Source organism: Balearica regulorum, chromosome Z (assembly GCF_011004875.1).
Source record: "Balearica regulorum gibbericeps isolate bBalReg1 chromosome Z, bBalReg1.pri, whole genome shotgun sequence".
Taxonomy (NCBI): Eukaryota; Metazoa; Chordata; class Aves; order Gruiformes; family Gruidae; genus Balearica; species Balearica regulorum.
Window position 1 is genome coordinate 61374440 of NC_046220.1, and position 26470 is coordinate 61400909.

The 26470-nt window shown below is 41.9% G+C and overlaps 2 protein-coding genes across 2 annotated transcripts in view; one reads left to right on the top strand and one right to left on the bottom strand.

The window, feature by feature from the left end:
* The window catches only part of DMGDH (dimethylglycine dehydrogenase), a 48904-nt gene extending 47045 nt beyond the window's left edge, over positions 1-1859 (bottom strand). The window contains exon 1 of the mRNA XM_075740282.1: positions 1519-1859. Within this exon, the coding sequence (XP_075596397.1) occupies positions 1519-1640 (122 nt within the window). The 5' untranslated portion in view covers positions 1641-1859. The remainder of the gene's footprint in view (positions 1-1518) is intronic.
* Positions 1834-26026, top strand: LOC104634490 (betaine--homocysteine S-methyltransferase 1). Its single transcript, XM_075740283.1, has 8 exons — positions 1834-2080; positions 11592-11724; positions 15211-15329; positions 17250-17441; positions 18011-18158; positions 19029-19211; positions 24269-24497; positions 25009-26026. Exons 1-8 carry the CDS (start codon positions 2042-2044, stop codon positions 25181-25183), a joined length of 1218 nt encoding a protein of 405 aa, XP_075596398.1. The 5' UTR covers positions 1834-2041; the 3' UTR covers positions 25184-26026.
* Positions 26027-26470: the final 444 nt, after the last annotated feature.

Consider the following 26470-nt stretch of genomic DNA (forward strand, 5'->3'; position numbering starts at 1 on the left):
TAGACTCTATTTTTCAATGAGAAACTGTACTCCCAAAATGACAGTGTCAAAACCTGACTTTTCAAAAGAGCTGTAGTATATGCAACACAAAGAGAAAGTCTTTAAAAAATGTCTGCTTAGTAAAGCTCCTTAAGAAATTTCTAAAGCCAATGTCAGCAGACTACATCAGTCAGTGTTTCTGTTCATTAGCAATGAAACTTAATGTTTATTGTCATGTTCTATTTTGACACGTTCTACTTTGATGAAGTCAAAACATTATAGAAACAGGTTTTTGTCAACGGATCCCACTTGCTACTACATCACGCTACATTTTCATAACCACTTTAAGCCATCACAAACCAGAACTGCTGCCATAGGCATTCTGCCATTCTCCTCCATCTCATCTGATTCTTCTCTCTACTGATGCATCCACAGACAACCAAGAAGCAAGCCAGATCAGGAAATTTATCCAAAGTAAAAGAAGCCCTTTTTTTTGGATGTGAGACAAGATAGGACCTCTTAGTACAGTAGCAGTACAGACTACTGTGAAACCACAGTATCTCTCCCTTCAGGACAGTTAATCAATACTCAGTTTTATCTCCCCCCCCCCTCCTTGTACATTGGCTTTTGCAACTTCTCTGGCAAAAGGCCTTCTAATGTGTAACTAGTCTTCCACCCATCCTCCACTCAGGAATCAAAGCTACTAGTTGTACGTCTTAAAAATGGAAATCTTATGATATTTTAAATGCAAATGCAGGAGGAATACGCACCATGCTTATTCAGTATGTGTCAATGAATGAAAAGTAAAATAAATGGGAGCACTGGATGCCATAGGTTTCCATATTTGCTGTACCACACATTTGCATGTGTTCTTTTTTGAGATTACATATTAATTTTTGCCAGTTAACAGTAAGCTGTTTAACAGCCAGATGCACAACACTTACACTGAATTTTGAGGCACATGGTAATCAAGCTCAAGTGTGAAGGCTTTTCTCACCCTTCTTTTACGCTGTGAATTTGAGACTTCCTCACCTGACTTTCAGCTCTTCTCAAAGCTTTTCTTTCAAACCCAGGAGCCTGGTAAGAATCTGGGGGGTACCTTCCCTGTAAACTACACCGTTCACCCAGATGTTTGCTCATGCCAGTTAAAGCAGGTGGTCATTTTTCACTCATTGATATGACCCCGAAGACAGCAGAAGGGCTATCTCTATACCAGGTCAGCGGCTCACCCTGGGCTGGGTCTGGTCTTTAACGCAGAAATGCGCTAGGTGCAGGAGGAAGATGCACCTCCTGCCCAAAGGGAGAGGCCCTCGCAGCCCGGTGAATCCGTCCGGAAACTGGTGGAGCCCCGCAGGCCGGCAGAAGGAGCCCATTCCCCTTCAGAGCCACCGCCGGGCGACTTTACCCTCGGGGGGCCGCGCCTTGAGGCGGCGCGGAGGCCACGCGCTGACAGCCGCGACCGTTAACGGCTCCTCTGCCCTCGCCCACCCACCGCCCCCCGCTCGCCAGGCACAGCCCGGCCCGCCGGCCCGCACTCACCGGCCCTGGGCACCCACGCTGCCGCCGAGGGGCCGCAGGGCAGCCGCGGCGAGGGGGTCGGGACGGCCGCCGCGATGGAGGGGCCGCAGCCGCCGCAGGACTCCCCGCAGCACCGCGCTCATCCCTCACACAGCCCACCGGCAGCAGGGATGGAGAGCGCTGGCCCCACGCCTCTCTCGACGGCGTCCCGTCCGGTCCCTGCCCCCGCCGAGGCCAGCCCTCGCGGAGGAGGGCGCCGGCCCGCCCCTTGGCTGAGGGGGCACCCAGGGGAGCAACCGGGCACCTCCCGACCTCGAGCCAGGCGGGGGCGGCGGCGGGAGGGCGCGGGGCAGCCCCGGGCTGTGCCTGGGCGCCCCGCGGGGTCAGGGGCCGGACCGGCCGGTGGTGTCGTCCGCAGCGCTGCCCACCGCGGCCCGCCTCCTTCCCGGGCTATAAAACTGCGGGCTGAGCGCTCGGGGTATCTTCCGCTTTGTACCGAGCCGTCTGTGCTGACTCGGGCAGCCAGCGTCCCTGGGCGAGGAAGATGCTGCCGATCGGGAAGACCACGACACAAGGCAAAAGGGTAATTCTCCCATCTCCCTCCCCCGCTCACTCCCGGTCCCCTGCTACCGTGGGCTCGTCCCGCTGCGTTGGCCGGCGTGAGGGCAGCGGCGGGCGCTGGGAGAGGTGCCCCTGCTGCTGTCCCCTTCGCCGCCTGCTGCGGTACGGGCGCTGGCCCGGCGGGACCGGGCGGTAGGGGAGGCGCAGCCCTTCACCGGTGCAGCGGGGAGCGGCCGAATCCTCTCGGCGGCACAGAGCCGAGCTCGGCTCTGGGCCGGGCCCTTGCGCCGCTGCGCCCGGCCGCCTCTCCCGCCTCGTCGGGGTCCTGCCCGGGGGCTGTCCTGGGGAGCTGCTGCTAAACTGGCACAACCCGCGAACCACGCTTCATAACCTCCCAGTAAGGTACTCAGTATTTCTGCAGGTAAGGTCATATTGTGAAAGACAAAAGCCGTAATAATAACTATACCTATTCAACATTGAGCCATTGAAGATATTTGGACGCTGTTATGAGATAGATAGATAGATTAGATTGAACTTAGTGCTGTAACAGCTCATAGAATTTTGATTTCTCTGAACACATAGACTGGAGCCACCGAAGTTCAAAACCATTTTGCTTTTGATATGCAAACTAAGCAGTACTCGCAACACATTAAAATTGTAAATATGCCAAGCATAAACTGTCATTGGATGGGATTTCTGTCTCCAGCATTCTGCCAACTCTATTTAAAAGCCCCAAATTGCTCTTCCCTTGATTTATATGACTGAATACCAACAGTGTTTGTAATATGAGCGCAGCCTCCAATATGTGCATGCCCTTTGCAGCCTCATTTAGCTAAAGAAATAAGCCAGTAGAAAAAGTTACCTAGGCATCAGCCATTCTGGCCATTCAAGGCAAACACATGAACAATGTCTAAATCAATCTCTGATGTATACCAGTACTGCTACCCTGCACTGCTGCTTGGGAAGGTTGGTGGAATCACTAGTTCTGTCTTCCATTCAGAAGGACACTATTATAATTAATTGTACACTTCCTACTCAGAACTGGTTTTACTCGTTTTTATGTGTGACATCTAAATGTAGAGTAAGAGAACAGAAGGATGTGGGAAAAAGTCGATGAGCTCTAGGCCTTTCAGGTAGATCAGTTATAAAGGAAGGAGGTGGGGAGGTATTCTGCTTTTTATTTTTTGGCACATACTCATGCCACCTAACTTCAGACACATAGCAGAAGGGCAATTGCCCTAAGTTCCCCATACAGACAATGGACAGAGATAAGCTTCTTTTGAGGGCTCACTTAAGATCTGAATAGTTGGTTTGAGATGCTTTTTTCTCCCCACTGATGGAAAGGTAGGATACAGGTAGACCAAGGAGGCTTTACACTTATGTGGTTCAGTTACATTCCTAAACATGGTTGAGAGAGTATCGTCATATGGATATTTGCACTCTTTCCATGTATAGATGTATGAACTATGTGATGCAACTTCATTCATGGTAGCAAAAGTAAAGCAGTGAAAAGATGGCTTAAAAGAGCCTTGGTTAGCTTTGTGCAGATACTATTTCTTGTTACTTAATACCAGATCTGTGTACTACCGGGTCACCTGACAATACAATTTTGATCTGGATTGGGCATGAGCACATAACTGTAGTTCTCCAGGGCAGAACAAAACAATGTTGGTGCTGAACTTATGCTAACTATATGCTGGTTGAACCAATGGTATTTTACCCAGTATAGATAAAGTAAAAATGATGTAAAGAAATTATATCAGACCTATAATAAAGTTTGCAGAAAAGTTATTTCCATTTTAAGCCAATCTGAACTGACTAAGTTTGTATTAAGTACTTTGTGCTTTACAGTTTTGTCACCTGCTATTGGATGCCCCAATGCTAAGTTTAATTTATCACAATATATTATGTATTAGGATTATATGGTCTATTTAGTCCTGGCTTATGTTGCTTCTGTGTGTCAAAAGTGAAGATTATTTTAAAATGCAGTTTAAAAAAGCTAGAACTGTGAAGAAAAACTGCTGTTAAATCCTAGAACTGACCTGTTAAAAGGGAAAAAAACCCTGTTAGTTGTAGTGCATGTAAATATGATATCTATATATCTATATATGATGCCAACATGTTTCTATTACTTAATGTTCAGTTAACAAGCAATGACTGAGGCGGCTTGTATGTTACAGATTTTTTTCCTCTGCACTCCGGTTCTCTGCATATTAAGCTCCATCTATAAAAGATTCTTTGGCAGGCAGAGGAAGCAGGGACTCAACCAGTGATCCCTTGAGTGCCTTTCTCTGGCCCCATTTGAGGCATTGTGTTACAACTGCACATTAGTTAATTGCAAATACAATCTCTACAAAGCCTCCTGACATTTACACTTAGAACAGACTTGCCCTAGTAGACAGGCATGACTGGTAGATTCATTGAAAATTATTGAGTTTAGGAGATTGAGAATTGCACATTGAGTTTTGCTCTGGTCCTGCTGAAATACAGATAAATGCTTGTACACTTTATTAATCAGGTTAATATTTTGGCAAGTCCACAATGTGAAATGGAAAGAGGTGCAGAGATTTGCAAGCCAACACTTTGCAAGCCAAGCTCATATATCTGCACAGCAGCACTGTACAGAGAAGTCCTATCACCTTGCTGCCATGTCAGTGTCTGAGCCAAAAGTGCCAGGCCTCTGTCGTGGTTTAACCACAGCCAGTAACTGAGCACCACATGGCCGCTCGCTTTATCCCCTTCTACAGAACGTGGAAGTTTTGATTGGGCAGGGCCAGCTCGATTGGTAAACCCCCCCTAGCATTGACTAACCAGGTAGCCTTTGGAAATGTGTATCCCAATGTTTGAGGGTCACACTACCCATTGCTCTCAGCGTAGTCTTTAACAGTCCATTGTATCATTTGATTTTCCTAGAGGCTGGTGCATTGTGGGGATGTGAAACACCCACTCAATGCCATGCTCTTTGGCCCTGGTGTCTCTGAGGTTGTTTTGGAAATGAGTCCTATTGTCTGACTCTATTCTTTCTGGGGTGCAATGTCACCACAAGACTTGCTTTCAAGGCCCAGGATAGTGTTCTGGGTGGTGGCACGGGGCATGGGATATGTTTCCAGCCATCCAGTGGTTGCTTCCACCATTGTAAGCATACATAGCTTGTCTTGGTGGGTTTGTGGGAGTGTGGTATAATCAATCTGCCATGCCTCCCCATATTTATATTTCAGCCATTGTCCTCCGTACCACAGAGGCTTTAACTACTTGGCTTGCTTGATTGCAGCACATGTTTCACGTTTGTGGATAACCTGTGAGATAGTTTCCATGGTCAAGTCCACCCCTCGATCATGAGCCCATATATATGTTGCATCTCTTCCTTGATGGCCTGAGGTCTCATGGGCCCACCAAGCTATAAATAATTCACCCTTATGTTGCCAGTCCAAATCCACCTGAGCCACTTCAATCTTAGCAGCCTGATGCACCTGCTCACTGTTTTGATGTTCCTCAGTGGCCCGACTCTTGGGTATGTGGGCATCTATGTGACGTACTTTTACAACCAGCTTCTCTGGCTGGGCAACAGCATCTTGCCACACTGGGGCAGCCCAGATGGGTTTGCCTCTGCATTGCCAGTTACTCTGCTTCCATTGCTGTTACAACCCCACAGGACATTTGCTACCATCCCTGAGTCAGTATAGAGGTAGAGCATTGGCCACTTCTCTTGATTAGCAATGTCTAAAGCCAGCTGGATGGCTTTCACCTCTTCAAACTGGCTCGATTCACCTTCTCCTTCAGCAGTTTTTGCGAGTTTTCATAAAGGACTCCATGCAGCAGCCTTCCACCTCCGGTGCTTTCCCACAATGCTACAGGACCCATCAGTGAGCAGGCCATATTGCTTCTCATTTTCTGGCAGTTTGTTATAGAGTGGGGCCTCTTCAGCACGTGTCACCTCCTCTTCTAGTGATAGTCTGAAATCTTTGCCTTCTGGCCAGTCCATGATCACTTCCAGAATTCCTGGTGACTGGGGTTTCCTATTCAAGCCCGCTGTTTGATCAGTGTGACCCACTTACTCCACGTAGCATCAGTTGCATGGTGTGTAGAGGGGACCCTTCCTTTGAACACCCAGCCCACCACCACCAGTCAGGGTGCTAGGAGGAGCTGTGCTTCAGCACCAACCACCTCTGAAGCAGCTTGAGCCCCTTCATATCCTGCCAATATCTCCTTTTCAGCTGGAGTGTAGCAAGCCTTGCATCCTCTGTATTCCCAACTTCAAAACCCCAGGAGTTGACCTCAAGTGTCCCCTGGTGCTTCCTGCCAGAGACTCCAGATAGGGCCATTCCCCCTAGCTGCAGTGTAGAGCATGTTTGTCACATCTGGTCCTGCCCAGACTGGCCCAAGGGCTACTGCATGGACTATTTCTTGTTTAATTTGTTCAAAGGTTTGTCATTGCTTAGAGCCCCATTTGAAATCGTTCTTCTTCCATGTCACCTGATGGAGAGAGCTTACAATCAGACTGTAATTTGGAATATGCATTCTCCAGAAACCCACAATGCCTAAGAAAGCTTGTGTTTTCTTTTTGCTAGTCAGTGGAGACATAGCTGCTATTTTGTTGATCACATCCATTGGGATCTGCTAACACCCATCTTGCCATTTTATTCCTAAAAACTGGATCACCAGTGCAGGTCCCTTGACCTTACTCTGTTTTATGGTGAAACCAGCTTTCAGAAGGATTTGGACTATTTTCTTCCCTTCCTTAGAGACAACTTCTGCTCTGTTGCCCCATGCAATGATATTGTCAATGTATTGCAGGTCCTCATGAGTTTTACCCAGTTCCAGTGCAGTCTAGATCAGTCCATGGCAAATGGTGAGGCTGTGTTTCCACTCTGGGGCAGTTGATTCCAAGTGTACTGGACACCCCTCCAAGTGAAAGCAAACTGTGGCCTGCACTCTGCCACCAAAGGGATTGAGAAAAATGCATTAGTTATATCAATTGTGGCATACCACTTGGCTGCCTTTGACTCCAGTTCATATTGAAGTTCTAGCATGTCCAACACAGCAGCACTTATTGATGCTGTGACTTTGTTCAGGCTATGATAGTCTACTGTCAGTCTCCACTCACCATTGGACTTCTGCACTGGCCATGTGGGACTATTAAAGGGTGAGCGAGTTCTGCTGATCACTCCTTGGCTCTCCAGTGGACAAATCAGCTTACGGATGGGAATCGGGGAGTCTGGGTTGGTGTGGTATTGCCACTGGTGCACCGTTGTGGTAGCGATTGGCACCTGTTGTTCTTTGACCCTCAGCAACCCCACAACAAAAGGGTTGTCTGAGAGACCGGCCAAGGTAGACAGCTGTTCAATTTTTTCTGTCTCCAAGGCAGCTATACCAAAAGCCCATTGGTACCCTTTGGGGTCCTTGAAATACCCTCTCCTGAGGCAGTCTGTGCCAAGGATGCATGGAGCCTCTGGGCCAGTCACAATGGGGTGCTTTTGCCACTCATCCCCAGTTAGACCCGCTTCAGCCTCCAGTACAGTCAACTGTTGGGATCCCCCATCACACCAGAAATACAGATGGGTTCTGCTCCTTTATACCTTGATGGCATTAGGGTACACTGTGTACTGGTGTCCACTAGAGCCTTATACAGACCCACGTCTGATGTGCCAGGCTATCAGATCCACACAGTCCAATGAACCTGATTGTCCCTTTCCTCCACCTGGCTGGAGGCAGGGCCCCTCTAATCCTGATCATAATATTCTTTACTGACAAATGGATTCATGTGGCACATGTGGGTTTGAATCTTATCCTTATTACTCACATCTTGTAAATACAAATCAGAAGCTCCTTCCATAAGATTAGAAGTAAGATCAGTCCTCCTACTCTCTCTGCGGAACTGCCCACTGGAGACTGGAGTAGCAATTTTCCTGGAAGAAAGCCCATTTGAGGTAATTTTTCCTTGCAATTCACATACCCATGCCTCTAAGGTCAAGCTAGGTTTTCCATCGCACTTCGTCATATCCTCTCCATGATCACCCAGGTGCCTCATGGTATGCATCTCTATATCCTCTTTCTTGAGCTTACTCCTAATAGCTGTGATACTGGTCTGTACAAGTGGGGAATTGGACATATCATCTTTGAGATGCTGGACCTCCCAGGTTTTTGGATTTTTTCAACAGTCTTTCCACAGCCGAGACACAGACCTGTAGGGAGGAAGAGAGATTTTCTTCATATTGCCAGAGTTGCATGAAAACCACACTCATTCCTTGCTGGTGCCTATTCTTTCCAGTCCATTACTGCCAATGAGTTGGCACATGCTGCTGATGCATTCTGTACAAACCTCTACCACATCGTGTACACTGGACTTCATCTGGATCTGTGGATAGCTGTGCATTGTCATAATAAACTACCTCCCACACAGCTACTTCCCTTAGGTACTGGATACCTCTCTCTATGGTTGTCCACTTGCCTGGGTGACATATAACATCTTCTTTGAAGGGATACCTTTCCCTCATGCTTGACAGAAGTCACCTCCAGAGGTTGAGGGCTTATGCTTTTTTTCCAATCGCCTTGTCAATGCCCCCTTCCCTAGACAGGGATCACAGCTGCTTGGCTTCCCTACCCTCTAATTCCACGGTACTGGCCCCACTATCCCAGCATTGGAACAGCCAGGTGACAAGTTGCTTGCCTAATCAGTGGCTGAAATCTTCTTGCTTATCTTGCTGCTCCCTCAGGGATAAGGATCAGGTGGTTATCTCTGGTTCTGCCTCTTCATCCTGTTCTTCTGATGGCCCTGTTTCATCATCCTTTATTAAACAAGTTGACTTTCATGTCCATTTCTTCTTCTGTATAGAGGCGACTGATATTGATATGGGTTGGTTCTCTGGTTCTACTGCAAAGCTTATCGCTGGGGTTTGAATAGCTGCAGTGCCTATCACCAGGTTTTGAGTAGCCACAGTGCTTCTCACAGGGGTTGGAGTAACCACAGTGCCTGTCACTGGGGTTGGAATAGCCGCAGTACCTGTTGCTGGGGTTGATCTCTGGGTGGTGTTCTTAAGTAGTTGTTTAACCCTAAACAAGACCTGAACCACATTCAGGAGACCTAGCAATAGAAACATGCTGGTCTGAACATCCCAAGGATATTCAACATTCTCAAAAGCTATTGTAATTAGCCTGGAGAAGAAGGAGAAGGTAAAGGAAGGTATGTCCCCCACATACTGGCTCTCCAAGGAGAAAAAGTAAAAAGTGTAATTATTTATAGCTTCTGTCTATATTATAGACAGATGGCTCCTGACGTATGGAGATGGAGCCATTGGTGTCACTCGACTCTGTGTGCCACCCGCCACTGCTGAGTACAGATACCAGATTGGTCTGACAATCAATGATTTTATCATACGATAAGGCAGTGGTACACAGTACAGCAGAGCAATAACCTTAATCCAACACCCAGAGGTGATAAAGCACACATAAACACTGATAACCAGTATATACGGCAAGTAACATGTTACATAACACAAGTCTGAGAACAAATAACACTGTGACCAGTGATGATTAAACTAATGTAATGAATGCGTATAACAATTTTTTTTCTACGTGGTCTGGTCAGATCTGTCGTTATTTCCTTCATCTCCTTCAAGCCCCACGTTGGGTGCCAAAAAGGACTGTTGTGGTTTAACCGCAGCCGGCAGCTGAGCACCACACGGCTGCCTGCTCACCCCTCCCTGCCACAGTGGGATGGGGAGAAGAATGGAAAAAAGCTCACGGGTTGAGACAAAGGCAGTTTAATAGGATAACAAAGGAAAAGAATAATAATTATTATATATATACACACACATACACATATAAAACACAAGTGATGCACAAATGTGATTGCTCATGTCCTGTGGAAAAAATGCCCAATGCCCAGTTTGTTTCTGAGCAGTGATCCTGCCTCCCAGTTAGCTTCCCCAGTTGTATCCGGAGCATGATGTTATACGACAGGGAATATCCCTTTGGCCAGTCTGGGCCAGCTGTCCTGGCTGTGCTCTCCCAGCTTTGTGTGCACCTGGCAGGGTGTGAGAATCTGAAAAGCCCTTGACTTAGTGTGGACTCTACAACTACCTAGCAACAACTAAAACCATCAGTGTGTTACTATAAGAACATCATTCTCATAGTGAATCCAAAACACAGTACTATACCGGCTACTAGAAAGAAAATTACCTCTATCCTAGCTGAAACTAGAACACCTTCACAGCCTGGCTTTGTAGCCTCCAACTATCCTTACACTGCTACGCTTGCTACTGGAACTGCTATACTTGGCACAGTACTCCTTCTTGTTGAAAAGGCATACTCTTATCCTGCCTAAAGGGTGGTGCTGGGATGTCATAAGCGTTTGACTTTTCTGGATGTATGGTATGATATAATTGAATTAATGAAGGAGGAATTATCAAGAAAGATAATCTACTAAAGGTTGGAGGCTAATTGTTAAAAAACCTTTGCTGTCAGCATGAAAACCACGCTCAATTCTATGTCCACAAAACTTTTCTTTTTTCTACTCTGTCAGATTTTATCTACTGAAATGCTAGTGTGCCATCAAGAAAGATAACTATGGAAGGAAATTTTAGTCTTACCTTTGATTCTTTTCCTGTATCCACTACCTTTGTTAATGTAAAGGGTCTGCATTCATCCACTTTTTAAAGTAAGTAGAATTATGCCTGTAATCCAATTGCAGAAATTAGTCCTGTTTAGTGTAATAGCAAGGTACTTTTTGGAAAATTTGAACAAGCCAATGAAGCAATGAAAGGAATAAAAAAATATACTAGGTGCGACCAATATATGTTGTTCTCATGTTTCTCAATTTAAAAAAAAAAATTAAATTACCACTTTCCTTGCATTAGCATGGAGTTCAAGGCAGAAGCAAGGTTAATCACCGGGTGCTGTAAGGATTGTAATTTGGCATCTTAAAACATTTGAGGGCTGTGCAAAACAAGCAGGATTTTCCTTAATTTTGTAAGTCTAGGTAAGTAAACCCATGACAGTAAAAAGTTTCTTTTGTGATAGGAAATGTTACATGTTTACTTCTCTATGATGCTTGTTGTGCCATCTTGTGCCACAAGCTACTTGTGCTGAGGCTCTGTCAAGATGGCATTCTAGCTAAAAAGCAAATGAGCTAATAAAGAGGTCACTGATACTAGTGTTTCATTGTAAGAAGTTTCTCATATATTTTACAGGATAATTTAAGATGGTGTTTTACTTTTATAGGAATGGAATTGGACCATTGACTTCAAGTTCTGGGGGCTATATATCTGGAATACAATAAAACTGACTGATGAAAAGTCTTATATAATATATATGAATGTATTAAAGCCTTATGTTGCAAAACAGATCATCTACCATTCTTTAAAGAGAAAGTCAAAATGGAAATTGATTACTTTTTATTATTATGGCAAAGATGTTTCTGGTAGCCCACAAATATTTATGCCTACTTTGCAAATACAGGAAATGGCAACAAAGACAAAGGAAGCCCACAAAACTGAAGAACTGTAATTGTTAATTTTTCCTTCTGCTTTCTTCAGGGTATACTAGAGCGCTTAGATGCTGGAGAAATTGTGATTGGAGATGGAGGATTTGTCTTTGCTCTTGAAAAGAGGGGATACGTAAAAGCTGGTCCATGGACTCCTGAAGCAACGGTAGAACACCCAGAAGCAGGTCAGTTTTACTGGGAAGTGGTAATCCTGTAGTGAATGTAAACATGGTTGGGTAAATAATAAATGTATAGGAACTCATAGTAGTTTTTTAAATATAAGTGTTCCTTAACACTGTAGAATTACTGTTAAGAATAGCCTAAGAATGTGTAGACCAAATGCTCATCTTACCCCTTTTTCTTGCTCTTAATACTGGCCAAAAGCAGTTGGCTGAGTAAGAGTATGAGTAGTGCAAGCATATAGTGATACCTCTCCAGAATGCTCTCCCAGTCTTCAATAACTTGCAGCTCAGAGACTTCTTGACCCAGATATGGTATCTTTGTATTGAATAACATTCAGTGATTTCTCTCTCATGGATTTGTCCAGTCCTTGAGCTGATATAAAGCTTCTCATTAAAACATCTTGTGAAAAAGAACTCTGCAGTTAACTTTCTGTTTTGTTGTGTTCTAGCCATTCTAGGACTTTTATATTGTTATAAATTAATATAGTTTGTTTATTAATTCTTTCAGGAACACAGCAGCTTTTAATAAACAATGGAATAGGAGTATTTAATGTATGTGGCTCCGCTATGGAATGGGAAATGATAAACCTCATAAGAAACTAAGAACTGCAATAAACGTTTGATGGAGTAACTCTCCTAAAGTGGAGGGAGACAAAACGAGCAATCATTCTATGCCTTCCAGCATAAAGATTATAGTGTTTAGCATAAATAGTTCAAAAGCAGATGCTATTATCTATTTATGTATGCTTCATTACAATAAAGTATTTGCCCAAGTAATATGATGTGCAGTTAATCCCATAACCCAATTCAGAATATCCTGAGGAAAAAAGATATCTTCGTTCTGTTTTAAGTGTTTTCCCTTCCAAATTAGTCTTTTTCTTCTGTACAGGGGGAGGAAGGAAGAGGAGGGGAAGAAAGAGAGAGACCTTAGCCCTTTCTATTACATTGCTTTGTACACCTTACCTACTTTTTCACCCTAATCCTTCTCTGCCTTGAAGTGTCACTTTATGTGTAGTATGCCTAACTTAGGGTCACAGCAGGCTTAGCTAATGGAGAGCTCCAGCAAAGGTTTAAAGGGCAATGATCTAATTTGCTGACTCTCATCTCCCTAAAAGACATCCTATCACCTCTCTCCACCTCTACTTTTGTCTGCCCCTGCACATTTCATCTTACAAATCACAGCATTTGCTCTGTGCTCTTTATTTCCTCTTTGCTTACTTATTTTGCACCTCAAAAGCCCTTTACACTCTCTACATGTCCTTTTTGGAAGTGTAGGTCTCAGTCCACATGGCATGCAAGACATTGCCTTACATAGAGGCAGTTGAAAAATGGCTTAAATTGGCTAAATCGGCACACAGATTTGCTTTAAGTGATCAGTAGTTACAGGTTATAATCCATCCTTCTAAGATTTGCTGCTGATTTGCTAGAACATACTGCTCATGTCTGTAACATAGTTATAAAATTTTTATAAGCCTCTAACAGGCTATTTATAAATACATCCTTCACTGGAAATCTGTTCATTTATTTTAGTGCAGTGTGCTGCCTCCCCTCCATTACTGCTTTTTGCTCCTGCATGCTCAAAGGTCATGTTACTTTGAAAGCAGGTGTGAAGAACAGAAGGAGCAACTGGCTGAGCCAGCTGGTGTAAACCCCATACAACTACCAGGCCTTCTTGTCTTTCTAAGGAAGGAGGGAAAAGGAGGGAGGTTCAGAGAATGTGGCAAGGAATGGGGCGGGGGGGGGGGGAGGGAGGGGAAGGAAGAGTGAGTTCAAGACCGCTATCTCCATTACAAGAGAAAAGTTTTGACACACTGACAAATTTAGAAATGAGATCTAAATATTTCTCCTGAGACAGGTCAGGTATTGCTCTGTAGTAACCAGGGCACTTATTGCCCCCACCTCCTGTTAGCTTAAGTCTATGTCTTTTGTGAAATGTCCCACTCATGGTGGATTAAAATAAAAACTCAGTCTTATACATCTGACTCCTAAAATGCATCAAATTGTTACTAATTATTTAGACTCATATGTGGCTGTTATCCCCATTTCTCAAATGGTGGAGGAAAACACAGCTTCAGTAACATGCTGGAAGTCACACAAGAAGTAAATTACAGTGGTTTGGGTTTTTGATAGTGCATACTGCTGTGGGCCTGATAATAGTAACAGTATTCTCCTGGTAAAAAATTATTTGCTGGGGTTGAATGAGAGCCAGGCTGATACTTATAATACTATTCTTTCCCTCAGAATGTAGATCCATTCACGGTCTCCTGTTCACAACAAACTGCTGTTTGAGCTTCTCTGACATAGAAGGCTGTGTTTGTTGCAGCTGAAGGGAGTAATTTTATTCTTATGGAACATTCACACATTTCCCTAATGCCACAGATTGTCTGTAGACAATGAGGTATGAGAAACCAGGACATCAAGAAAACTTTTCCAAACATCTGCCATAGAAACTGCATTGTTCTGGTGTCTGTGTACAGTATCTAGGGAATAAATTATTCCTGTATTTGCTATAAACTGTTGAGCATTTTAACTATTTTACATGATAAATAGTATTCTAGAAATTATTATAATTATTGGTCTGTGGGGATACATATAAAATCAATTGACAGTTCCTGTTCTGTTCCCCCTGAGGCAATTGCAGTATACTGCTTACAGTGGTGAAGGCAGAACTACTATTACAGAGCCTGCTAACACCGTCCTAATGTAGGAAATTTGTCCAGCAAAAGTAATGCCAACCTGTCCTTCAAAAGAAGTGTTGGATCTGTAGTAAAATCATCATGTGCTGACTCATGAGAAGAATTAAGTCTGTGTTGCAAGTCACTTTTCTGGAGCAACAAATCATCTTTTAATTAAGGGTGTATTTAGCAAAATAGAGCTTTGGTTTTGGCTGACTAGCTTCAGCTAGAGTAGGGGAAGAAAAATAGAAAATACAAAATAGAGGAGGTAATGGAACACTGTATTGTCCCATATAAATATCATCTTGTCCTTTAATTTATTACCGTGATACTTTCTCCTGTTTTCTTCTTCAGAGTCTAGAAGCTAAGAAAATAGGGCCTTTTCATTTGATGATGTTTTGGTCTGGTATTTCTTGTTATGCTTTCATGTTCTTTTTATCAGATGTCTGCTTTCCTTTCTTAAACCACTATGCAATTCTATAAATTGAAATGGGGAGGTCTGAAGGACTGCAGAAAGTAGAAGATAGGCAAGGTGGCATGCAAAACTGAATCTGATGATAAACTAAATAGAAATTTTCAGTTATTCTTAGCAGAGGATAACTAAGGAGAAAGTTTTCTACCTAATGTTCTGAGAGTGAGAAGAAAGGCATTCTACACTGACTGGGGTACTGCTTCTACTCTCTCATAATGGCTCTTCTAGTAAACACAGTATCACTTATTTTACAGTAACGTTACTTCAATAAACATTTAATTTTGGGATAACAACAGTAATAATGGTACCAAACATCTCTTTGTCTCTTTTAATTCTTTGCAGTTCGCCAGCTTCACCGGGAGTTCCTCAGAGCTGGATCCAATGTTCTGCAGACATTCACCTTTTATGCCAGTGAGGACAAACTAGAGAACAGGGGCAATTATGTAGCTGAGAAAATAAGTGTGAGTAAAACTCTATTTTGGTGGACATAGGAAATAAATGGATTCATTTCAAAAGGTTTAGTAGAGAGATTATCAAGTACTTTCACAGTTTGACATAACAGTTCTGACTATATTTGAGGACCAAAGAGTGAGATGATGCAATTTCAGAGTTTGGAATAGCAAGAAAGACAAGGTTAAAGGACAAAATATAACAAAATGGGGCCAAGATGAAAAGAGGGAAGAGGGTGCCCACATTGTATGTCTCCCATCTGAGAAGATTAGTTTACTGCAATTTTGATGCAAAGAGTATGGGGAGGACTAAATGCACAGAGAACAAAATCAGCTGAAAAAAAGAAATCCTTTAACATCCAGAGAAAAAAAATCAACTGCAAAAATGGTGAAGAATCCTAGAGAATAATGAGTGACTAATGAAAATGGAATGTTTTTTAGAACTATGTCTTCACTAAAAAATCCAAGGTCAATATTCCCCTTCTCATGTGTAAGGATAATCTGCTACAGCAACGGAAGTACCATGTTGGTGGGTTTTTACACAAAGGAGTTGTAGGATGTTGTGTTTGTTCACTAGATGCAGGCCCCAGCTCTACTGGGACTTCTGGCACAAACATTTCTATATAGTTCCTTTGAGACTAGAAGATTTGCCATTGAGTGTTTTGTCTGATACTTTCCCCCTTGGTCCTATTGTCTATTTCAACCTCTGCAAAATAGAAAAGATTGTCCAGGGGGCAAGGAGGGAGGAAAATCTTTGTATCTGTGAAGATATCCCAAGTCAGAAATTAGAACAATCTGGACATTATAGAAACACTTGAGGCTTAATTAAAAGGTCATACCAAAATGTCATACGAGCAAATTTATCTGAAATGCTGTACCTTTACATTCAATAGATGCAAGATAGAAATGTCTGAAGTGATAGTCCAGGAAATACAGTTTCTCTGCAACAAGCCATGCTGCAACTCTTGCTGCTATGCAAAATTGTAAGAAGGGCTGGGAGAGCACCTGGTACTGGGAATGCGTTGCAGCAAAGCTTTCAAGATTGATTTGCTGCCAGTTCTAGAAGCAGGTTTCTCCAGGGTTTCACTGGTTTATGGCTCCACCTCCTGGAGTTCTCGAATATGTACCTGAGCACAAGTGCAAATGGAGGACAGTCTGTCAGCCTTAAAAATCAGCTGGGTCTTTTGAGGCAGCCATGGAAAACATCACCTATATAGATTCTAAGTAGTCCATGGGTTGCAGAGAAACTTGCTCTAATCAGTACTTGTTATCTATCCCAAATGATGACTCTTTTCCCAAAATCTTTTTTTCCCAGCTTAACCTCTTTTTCGCAAGCTGTTCTAGTCATCTTGATTTAGGAATAGAGGGAATATATCTTTCAGTCTAGGTTATTAATTAATCATATACAGTGATGTTTTCCTTTACGGTTCTTAAATTGATAACTTTAACATCAGATATTAATGATATCTTTTTAAAAATGCCTTAAATAACTCTATATGAATATTATATCTTAAATTTTGAAAATTATCAAAATACATTAAAAAATGAAAAAATAGGTTGAAATTACTACATATTTTGTTTTCCACCCACAAATTGGATACACTTATGTGTAACCAACTCATTTTCTAAGAGGCAAAGAAAATTCCACTTCACACCAAATATTTGTTTTTTATAGACTGTGTAAGATGTATTAAAGGTAATATGTTTTTGTAGTATTTAATAATACGATAACTTAGAAGTGGCAAGAAATCTTTTTTCCTAATGTTTGCTATTTTTTTGAAAGATGCTGATCTTCCTCATCAATATTATTAAAAAATCCATTTAAATTATAAAAGAATATGAAGAAGCCATTATGGCTTTTGACTCTTTTTGTCCTTTTTGTGCATGCATATCTCTGTCCAGGTAAAACTGACATAATCTATATTCATACAGTGCCAGAAAGTGAATGAAGCTGCTTGTGACATTGCAAGAGAAGTGGCTAACGAAGGTGATGCTTTAGTGGCTGGAGGAGTCAGTCAAACACCGTCATACTTAAGCTGCAAGGATAAAGCAGTGGTTAAAGCAGCCTTTCGAAAGCAACTAGATGTCTTTATGAAGAAGAATGTGGACTTCCTAATTGCAGAGGTACATTGTAAAAAAAGTACATGCCTTCAGCTGGCACTTGTCTGCTTTAGGGACTAGAAGTATATATTGCTTCCTCCTTTAAAATTTTCTGTTATGCTTTTATTCCAGTAGTATGAGGTATTTTTCTAAATGCACAGCAGCCTCTGCACATATCTTAGAATAGGACCTTGAAACTTAAATTTCTACATCACTCAAGTCAAATTTTGTACTGGTACAAAGAGGATAAATTAATGTGATCTTGACTAGTTCCTGTTTCCTCCCATGCACATAAGCAATCAGCCTAAGGTGACTTTTCTAGATGAAAATAGTTCTTTGGGGATAAATCCCTGATTAACTTCCTGTATGGGCATTCTTATTCTGAAGTCAGAGTATAATTTTTTATTTAGTTTTACTTACTGACTTTTAAAAATCCTTTTTCGATTGTGTGGTCAGTGAACTAAATTGAATTCTGTTAGTGTAAATCAGAAAAGAATCAAGTCATTGTACTGCTGTTGAATTTGAGGTCTGGATTAATGTGTTTATGCTTCCTCTCCAAGAAACAAATATAGTCCAGTTCTAATTTCTTTCAGTATTTTGAACATGTTGAAGAGGCTGTCTGGGCAGTTGAAGTTCTAAAAGAATCTGGAAAGCCAGTTGCAGCTACGATGTGCATTGGTCCAGAAGGTGACATGCATGGTGTGACCCCTGGACAATGTGCTGTCCAACTGGTAAAGGCTGGTAAGAATCTGCTTTTTGATATGCCCTTTAAAAGTTTGGAACAAAGTCCTGAAGTATTGAGATAAATGGATGTGTATCTCAAGTAGGTAGCTTCCCAATTATATCTGATAAAAGTTTTGAGCCTGCAGAAAAGTTTTTTATGTACACTTTACTAGAGCACTCTTGTAAAAAACATGAAAATGCAGCTCTGAAATCCTTGTTAACTAGGATGGTGTTGGGAGCAATACCCACATGCAGCTGATACTGAATAGAGCAAAATCCTAGACCTACTCAAATTTGGTTACAGAGCTAACCCCAAATTCTGAGCTCACAATGATGAAACATAAGCAGAATCCAAAGCCACCTAGAAATGTATGAAGCACTGTTCAAATCCAGGATGAGAGAAAAAGAGGATGAAAAAAATTGAAAAATTTTTTGCCTATCGAAGTCTGTGTTTTCTGCAGGACAAGGGGAAGGACAGAAGAAATTGATCAAAGGCATGATGAATGATGGTACAGGCGTTTATTCTCAAGTAGTCTTTTCCTTTGGAGTTAGAGTTGAAATCCAAAGGCAGAACCTGTGTTAGGCAAATAGCTAACAGGTTCCTTTGTCACTGTACAAAATCAGTATTCATTGATTAAGCACTAATAGAAGCAAACTGTATGAGCATGGGAGATGTGACTCATCATCAGGAAGGTAAAGAGGATTGCAATTGAGATGTAAATAGAATGATCAAACTCAGGAGAGTTGAGGCTGGCTCTAATCCAACTGTGTTGTTTTCATAATGCTGGTGTGAAGATGAACTGCTCTGCTTGTGGAGTGCTGTGGCTAAGAATTTTCATCTCCCACTTCCTGAGAAGATGTGACTTGAAGTTATGTTCCTCTTCCTAGGTGCTTCTATTGTTGGAGTCAACTGCCATTTTGATCCAGATACTTGCCTGGAAACTGTGAAACTGATGAAAGAAGGCTTGCAGGCTGCTAAACTGAAAGCCCACCTGATGTCCCAGCCACTTGCTTTCCATACACCTGATTGTGGAAAGCAAGGTTTTATTGATCTTCCGGAGTTTCCCTTTGGTAAGACAATGGTATCTTCTTTTTCTTTTTTTTTCTTTTTTTTTTTTTTTAATTGTCAGCTCTTTTTTCCCCCCAGCTTTTAGTAAAGCTGAAGCTGCAAGATGTCCTTCTATACAATAGGATCAGTCCAATTATCCTATCTGGCATTTTGCAGATTGGATTAAAGATCATCCACATAGTGAGAGTATTTCAGTAGTATCACAGCATGTGACTGAAAGTGAAATTATGATGAAAACAGTTAAAGTGCCACAACCTAAATTCAGTTAAAAAATGTGGTTCTTCCTCATGCTACGGAACCTTGTTCAGGACAGCTGTGAACAGTCCAAAGAAATGAACAGGAGCGAATACACTAAAAAACCCCCCAGACTTAAATGCTTTTGCGTTCAAGGTCCCCAGCTTTCTTGGTTGTGACATCTATCCCACAAGCCCTATAATGTTTACCTACATAGTGATTTAATGTACAATGCACATGCAGAACTGGATATAGGTGCATGATTATTGCACTCATAATGGTTCAGTTTTGTAAGTGTAACTGTCTAATACAAGTGAGATTAGAGAGAAACCAGAAGAGGGAATATGCTCTTTGAGTTGCTAACAAATGGATTAGCAGTTTGGAGATGGATTCATCACACGTATGCTCAGGAGAAATTCTACAAAGACTGAAAGATTCAGCCACTTTATGTGTATATAAGGCTTGTCTATTTAGAGTTTGTTTCCACCTGGGATGTAGAAGATCACATCCCTTTAAGACAAGAGGATAAAATTAGTGTAAACATTTTAAAGTTTATTAGAAAAATGCTTTCATTTTCAGGTATCATACACTCTTCAAGATCAGACTGTATAATAAGGTATTAAAACATTCAAAACTTGAATTTGTAGCAAAAAAAATGAGAGATACATGTGATTTTCAGGAAGTTTTTTTTTTTCAGTCCCCCACATAAATGAAAAAAAGAGAATAAAGCATGAGCTTGATGCATTCATTAAATGATAATAACATGTCTGAGTTCTGAAAATATTCTGGGATATTTAAAAGTGGTAGGAACTCATTTATCCTATTCATTCCTTCATATAACTCCTCTGATTGCAAGCAAAAAAAGAACAGATGCCGTAAGTAATCAAGTGAATTGAAGGATTTAGTCTTTGGTTTGTTATGGTTCTTGGCTTTTATGTTGTAAGCAATCTGTATGAGATCTCAGCTTTCATAAATTTCATGAGTCAATTGGAGAAGGCTGGTTCTGTGAATATTTTCAATACCCACTGTTCACTTGACAGCAGATAAGCAGTTTGGTAAATCATTGTTAAACTGACCTAGTTAACTCTGTTTTTTGTGGAAGGCAATAGGTACAAAAAGGTATTTAGATATTTGAAGTGTACATAACCTCTGTACAGGCCAACAAAATCTCAGTTTCTAGAAAAGCATTGGCTATGTTGTATTGGCAAACTCCAGCATCTAGATGCCAGCAACATTTATTTATCTGTAGAACTTTTTCCAGTTTTCTGTGTTTTCCCTTCTGTGTTACTGCAATTGCTCTGCAATGTCACCAGTTAAGCAAGGACAATGTTTTAGAAAGCAATGTCCTGGTCAGTCAAAGCATACACAATTATCTCAAGAGTAGATATTATTATAGTAGATTATGTAGTAGGTTATCTCAAGTAGTTGAGGAGCTAAATCTAGGAGCAGGTTACAATCTTATCATCAAAAATTGATGAAAATTTCAATCTCTTTTTACTATAAATGTTAACATAAACTGTTAAGCTATAGATATTTAATTCTGAATAAAGCCAAGAAAAGAAATGCATTGAGAGGCATGGAAAATAGAATGTTAGTCAATTTTGGGAAGGGCAAAATCCCAGAAAATGTGATCTGTGTGGCAACTTCTTTTCATAGAATACTGCTTGTTTTCAGTCACCATGTTTCACCACATGTGTGGCCAGTTCTTATGGCTGGATCTATCCCTGTTTCTTCAGAGAGGTTACGTTGTTGCTGTCCTTACCCTACTGAAGCACAAGGACTGATTCATAGAATCATAGAATGGTTTGGGTTGGAAGGGACCTTAAAGATCATCTAGTTCCAACCCCCTGCCATGGGCAGGGACACCCTCCACTAGACCAGGTGGCCCAAAGCCCCATCCAGCTTGGCCTTGAACACTTCCAGGAATGGGGCATCCACAGCTTCTCTGGGCAACCTATTCCAGTGTCTCACAACCCTCACAGTAAAAAAATTGCTTCCTTAGATATAATCTAAATCTACTCTCCTTCAGCTGAAAGCCATTACCCCTCATCCTATCACTCCATGCCCATGTAAACTTTAAGTCCCTCTCCAGTTTTCCTGTAGGCCCCTTCAGGTACTGGAAGGCTGCTATAAGGTATCCCCGGGGCCTTCTTTTCTCCAGGCTGAACAACCCCGACTCTCTCAGTGTCTTCCCAGGTGAGCTGCTCCAGCCCTCTCATCATTTTCGTGGCCCTCCTCTGGACTTGCTCCAACAGTTCCATGTCCGTCTTATGTTGGGGGCCCCTGAACTGGATGCGGTACTCCAGGTGGGGTCTCACAAGAGCAGAGGGACAGAATCACCTTCCTCGATCTGCTGGTCACACCTCTTTTGATGCAGCCCAGGACGTGGTTGGCTTTCTGGGCTGCAAGCACACATTGCTGGGTCATGTTGAGCTTTTCCTCAACCAACACCCCTAAGTCCTTCTCCTCAGGGCTGCTCTCAATCCATTCTCCACCCAGCCTGCAGTCGTGCTTGGGATTGCCCCGACCCACGTGCAGGACCTTGCACTTAGCGTTGTTGAACGTCATGTGGTTTGTACTTCTCAAGCCTGTCAAGGTCCCTCTGGATGGCATTCCTTCTCTCCAGCATGTCAACTGCACCACACAGCTTGGTGTTGTCAGCAAACTTGCTGAGGGTGCACTCGATCCCACTGTACATGTCCCTGACAAAGATGTTAAATAATACTGGTCCCAATATGGACCTCTGAGGGACACCACTGTTCAGTGATCTCCACTTGGACATTGAGGCATTGACCACAACTCTTTGAGTGCGACCATCCAGCCAATTCCTTATCCACTGAGTGCCCCATCCATCAAATCCATGTCTCTCCAATTTAGAGACAAGGATGTCGTGCGGGACAATGTCAAATGCTTTGCACAAGTCTAGGCAGACAACATCAGTCACTCTTCCCTTGTCCACCAATGCTGTAACCCCACAGTAGAAGGCCACCGAATTTGTTCAGGCATGATTTGCCCTTAGTGGAGCAATGTTGGCTGTCCCCAATCACCTCTTTATTTTCCATGTGCCTGAGCATAGTTTCCAGGAGGATCTGCTCCATGATCTTGCCAGGCACAGAGGTGAGACTGACTGGTCTGTAGTTCCCCGGGTCTTCCTTTTTTTCCTTCTTAAAAATGGGGGTTATGTTTCCCCTCTTCCAGTCAGTGGGAACTTCACCAGACTGCTACGACTTCTCAAATACGATGGAGAGTGGCTTGGTCACTTCATCTGCCAGTTTCCTCTGGACTCTCGGATGCATCTCATGAGGTCCCATGGATTGTGACACAGTAGGTGATAGAGAAGACAGGGAAACACTATACTGTTCCCCTGGAGTTTAGTTGCTTATGCAGGGATAAATTGAGTGCAAGGTGCTGCATTCTTACTGTTGATCATTTTGTATCAATTTTGCATTAGCTTTTTAAAGGTATATGAGAAACAAGGAAATAATGAATTTGTGCTTCTGATTCTTTCTTTCACATCTGCAAGACTGTACACAAGCTTACCTTTATTTAAACAGCTTTCTATGATGCTTCATCTGTTTTCCTTCTGATATTAGATCATCTACTTTTCCTTTCTCAGTCTTTCCCTTTGAGACCAATTTTCTCTTTGGGAACATTTCTTTTTTTTCCTTCTGCTTCTTATTTTCTGAACCTGTCACTTAACCATCCATTGGACTTAGAGTAGATCTGCTTTTTATCACTGTCTTGCATGTTAGGCATTTTTGGGAAAGGATGTAGGGAGAAGAAGCTTACCTCTCTGCTGCGTTGCTGGAGCCTTACTACGTCACCATGGCTTCTTTGCCCAGTGGAGTGTTCAGTGCACAGACATCATGCTGCACTCGCCTGATGATCATGCTGCACTCGCCTGATGACCACGCTGATTCGTCTTCTGCAGATGTGCATAAAGAAGTGGGAGGATTTTTATTTCTTTATTCCTGTATTTTTATTCCTTGAAGTTTCTTCTTTAGTCCCTGGTCGTTCCTTTCCAGTTCTGCCACTTTTGTGCCTCCTTCCCTTTGAGGTGTGCTTTTCCTTGTTCTTTTCACTTTTTATTCCTTTACTTCCACAAGTCCTTCCTCTCAGCTCTGTTATCCCTTCACTCTACTCACCACAACCTACAACAGGGAGAAGAATTAAAAATAAAGATTGCATCCTAACTTTTCTGCACACAGAACTTTCCACAAGGAGCGAAGTGGTTTGAGGCAGCAAGCTGCTTATGGCTGGGATTATAAGTAAGGGATGGGCTAAGAAATAGCTACAAATCCCAGCTGTCAGTGAAACAACTGGCTGCCACTAGCTGATGATGGGAAAAAGTGTAGTAAGCATTCCTGAGGAATAATAAGCAGGCTTATTCCTGTTCCAGGTAGGCTGATACCTTCTTCTACACATTAGAATACTGGAATCAGATTTCCCAGATATTGATTGTTATTAGGAACTCTTTGGAAATGCAGACGAAACATTGAAAGTACTCCAATATTCCAGCTAAGAACTGTGGCAGAATGGCAAGCATGTGACTTAGGGCTTGATCAGTCTCAGAAGACATTAGGTGCTGTTTTGCAAGGCCCAAAAAGCTTACAACAAGCATAGCTCAGCAGAGCATATCAGAATCTAAAAGCTAGACTTCTGGAAGTTTGCATCATTAGTTCTAGCTCAGACAGTTCAAACATGTACATGTACAACTACCAACAGTTTTGCAAACAATGTGCAAGTGTCTCAACAATGTGATTTCTTACAAAAACTGTGCTGAAATGGAGCATAGTGGAAACTTAAGATATGAATGTCTTTGCAGGTCTGGAGCCAAGAATTGTAACCAGATGGGATATTCAAAAATATGCAAGAAAGGCCTATGACTTAGGAATTCGTTACATTGGAGGTTGCTGTGGGTTTGAGCCATATCACATCCGAGCAATAGCTGAGGAGCTGGCTCCTGAAAGAGGATTTTTGCCAGACGCTTCTGAGAAACATGGTAGCTGGGGTGATGGCCTGAGCATGCATACCAAACCCTGGGTCAGAGCAAGGTATGTATATCTGAACTGGAAAGCACACCAACATACTCCTTGAAAAGGGTTATATTGGTCCATGCAGCAGACTGGCTTAACTGATACGGAGGTCTAAATATCACTGTAAACATTCTCCATGTTAATGATTTTGAAGAATTAAATCTGATCTGGGAGCAGGGAAAGGGGCAAAGGGGCAGTAGGAGAGGTCCAGAAATTGTCATCCCTCTTTAAAATGAAGATTTGGTCTGAATTAATGTGAAAGTAATTCAGGAAAGTTAAGATCAAAAACTGACAGACCACTGTAAAACAGCTCCTAATGGTGAGTTGCTTACAGTGTTTCTTTCAAGGATGAAAAAATACTTTTTAAGCATGTAGCATTTCATTGCATGCTTTCATTCATACTTCAGTATCTAGATATAAAGTCAGTCTGTGCAAGTTAGATGACCCTTGGCAATGGTGATTTAAGCCACATTTCCTTTAGTATTTTGAGGTGCTAGAAAACCTCTTAAATTTCCTTTTCTTTCTTTAGGGCAAGAAAAGAATACTGGGAGAATCTGAAGCCTGCTTCAGGCAGACCATATTGTCCTTCAATGTCAAAACCAGATGGCTGGGGAGTGACCAAAGGAGCCAGGGAGCTGATGCAACAGAAAGAAGCAACAAGTGAACAACAGCTGAAGGAGCTCTTCCAGAAACAGAAGTTCTAACCCACTGCAGTTATATAAATGTTAGAATGATTAATCTACAGACCATTTCATGCTTCATGAGAATAACTGTGAAGATGAGTACTCTGTTGATTTATCAGTTAACATGTAATGAAAGAGACAAAATGCAGAAAGAAAGAATGTGATTACGGATTAAATATGTCAAATTTTGATAATAAAATCTTTCTCTGGACAAATAGTTTAGAGAATATACAGTCAGAAGGAGGTTTGGGTTCTCATAATAATTAAGCTTCTGTTAGCTAGGTGCCATTAATTAAGTAGACATAGAAATACATGGAAAGTAATAATTGGCTCAACTCATCTGTGAAAAGACAAAAAGCCATCTATAAATATGGTAGCAATGGACTTCCACTCCTGAGTCTGTTTTCAGTTTGGGATTATCTAGGAGCTTCCTCAGACTTCAAGATTTGTTGAGGGCTACTTCAAGGACACACAGCTGCCAATGCTTCAGACACACAGTAACCTATAGTTGTTTTCTTGACTTCAAGAGAATAAAAGTAAACTGGAAAATAAATCTTATAATTGGAATCATAAGATAAGGAGACCGAGATCTTGCAGGAATTTGTTATATGCAGGAGAAAGGTTCAGAGAACTTTTAGGAAAGAAAAATTACAGGTAATTAACTCACTGGTTTTGTCTCAAGTTACAATGTACACAAGATTTACTCTGGAGACTAAAAGTCTTAATAGATTATTCTGAAACTTTAAAAAAATCAAATAAATTAAAAGTAATGTGGTGGAATAGTATTACATTATCTTCATGCCTTAAATCTTAAGAGCTCAAGCAGAATAACATACCTCCAGTAAACAAATAATTTTCAATTGATCCAGCTGTTTTCTGGATATCTCATTGGAAAGACTCAGTTATCTCAGAATAGCACTTAAAAACTGAAGCTCCCTAAAATATAACTCCTCTATATAAGAGTAGCAGAACATTCCATGATTTTTTTTTAAGCTGATTGATTTACTCTAGAATCTTAGCTGAAGGCATGAAAAAAACCTGGTAGGAGATAGATCAATCCACTGAAGTTAAGAAAACCCATGGACATTTGTATACTGAATTTGTTGAGAAGGGTTTTCTTAGGAAGAAAGAAACACTTGGAACCCATAAATGACACATTACCATAATTTATTTTTGTGAAATACCACACAACTTAGATTTCTCTCTAGAATTCCATTCCCACACATTCTATGTTAAAGCCACTACCTTTATGAAAATAGAATTCTCAGAGTTAGTGTTGAAAGCTTTTGTTGGACTACTTTTTATGTA

Bases quoted from the DNA above. Each gene is read 5' to 3' on its own strand.
- LOC104634490 (XM_075740283.1), top strand. From the start codon at position 2,042: ATGCTGCCGATCGGGAAGACCACGACACAAGGCAAAAGG. The intron at 2,081-11,591 runs GTAATTCTCCCA...TGCTTTCTTCAG, and splicing joins CCACGACACAAGGCAAAAGG to GGTATACTAGAGCGCTTAGA. The intron at 18,159-19,028 runs GTAAGAATCTGC...TCCTCTTCCTAG, and splicing joins TGTCCAACTGGTAAAGGCTG to GTGCTTCTATTGTTGGAGTC.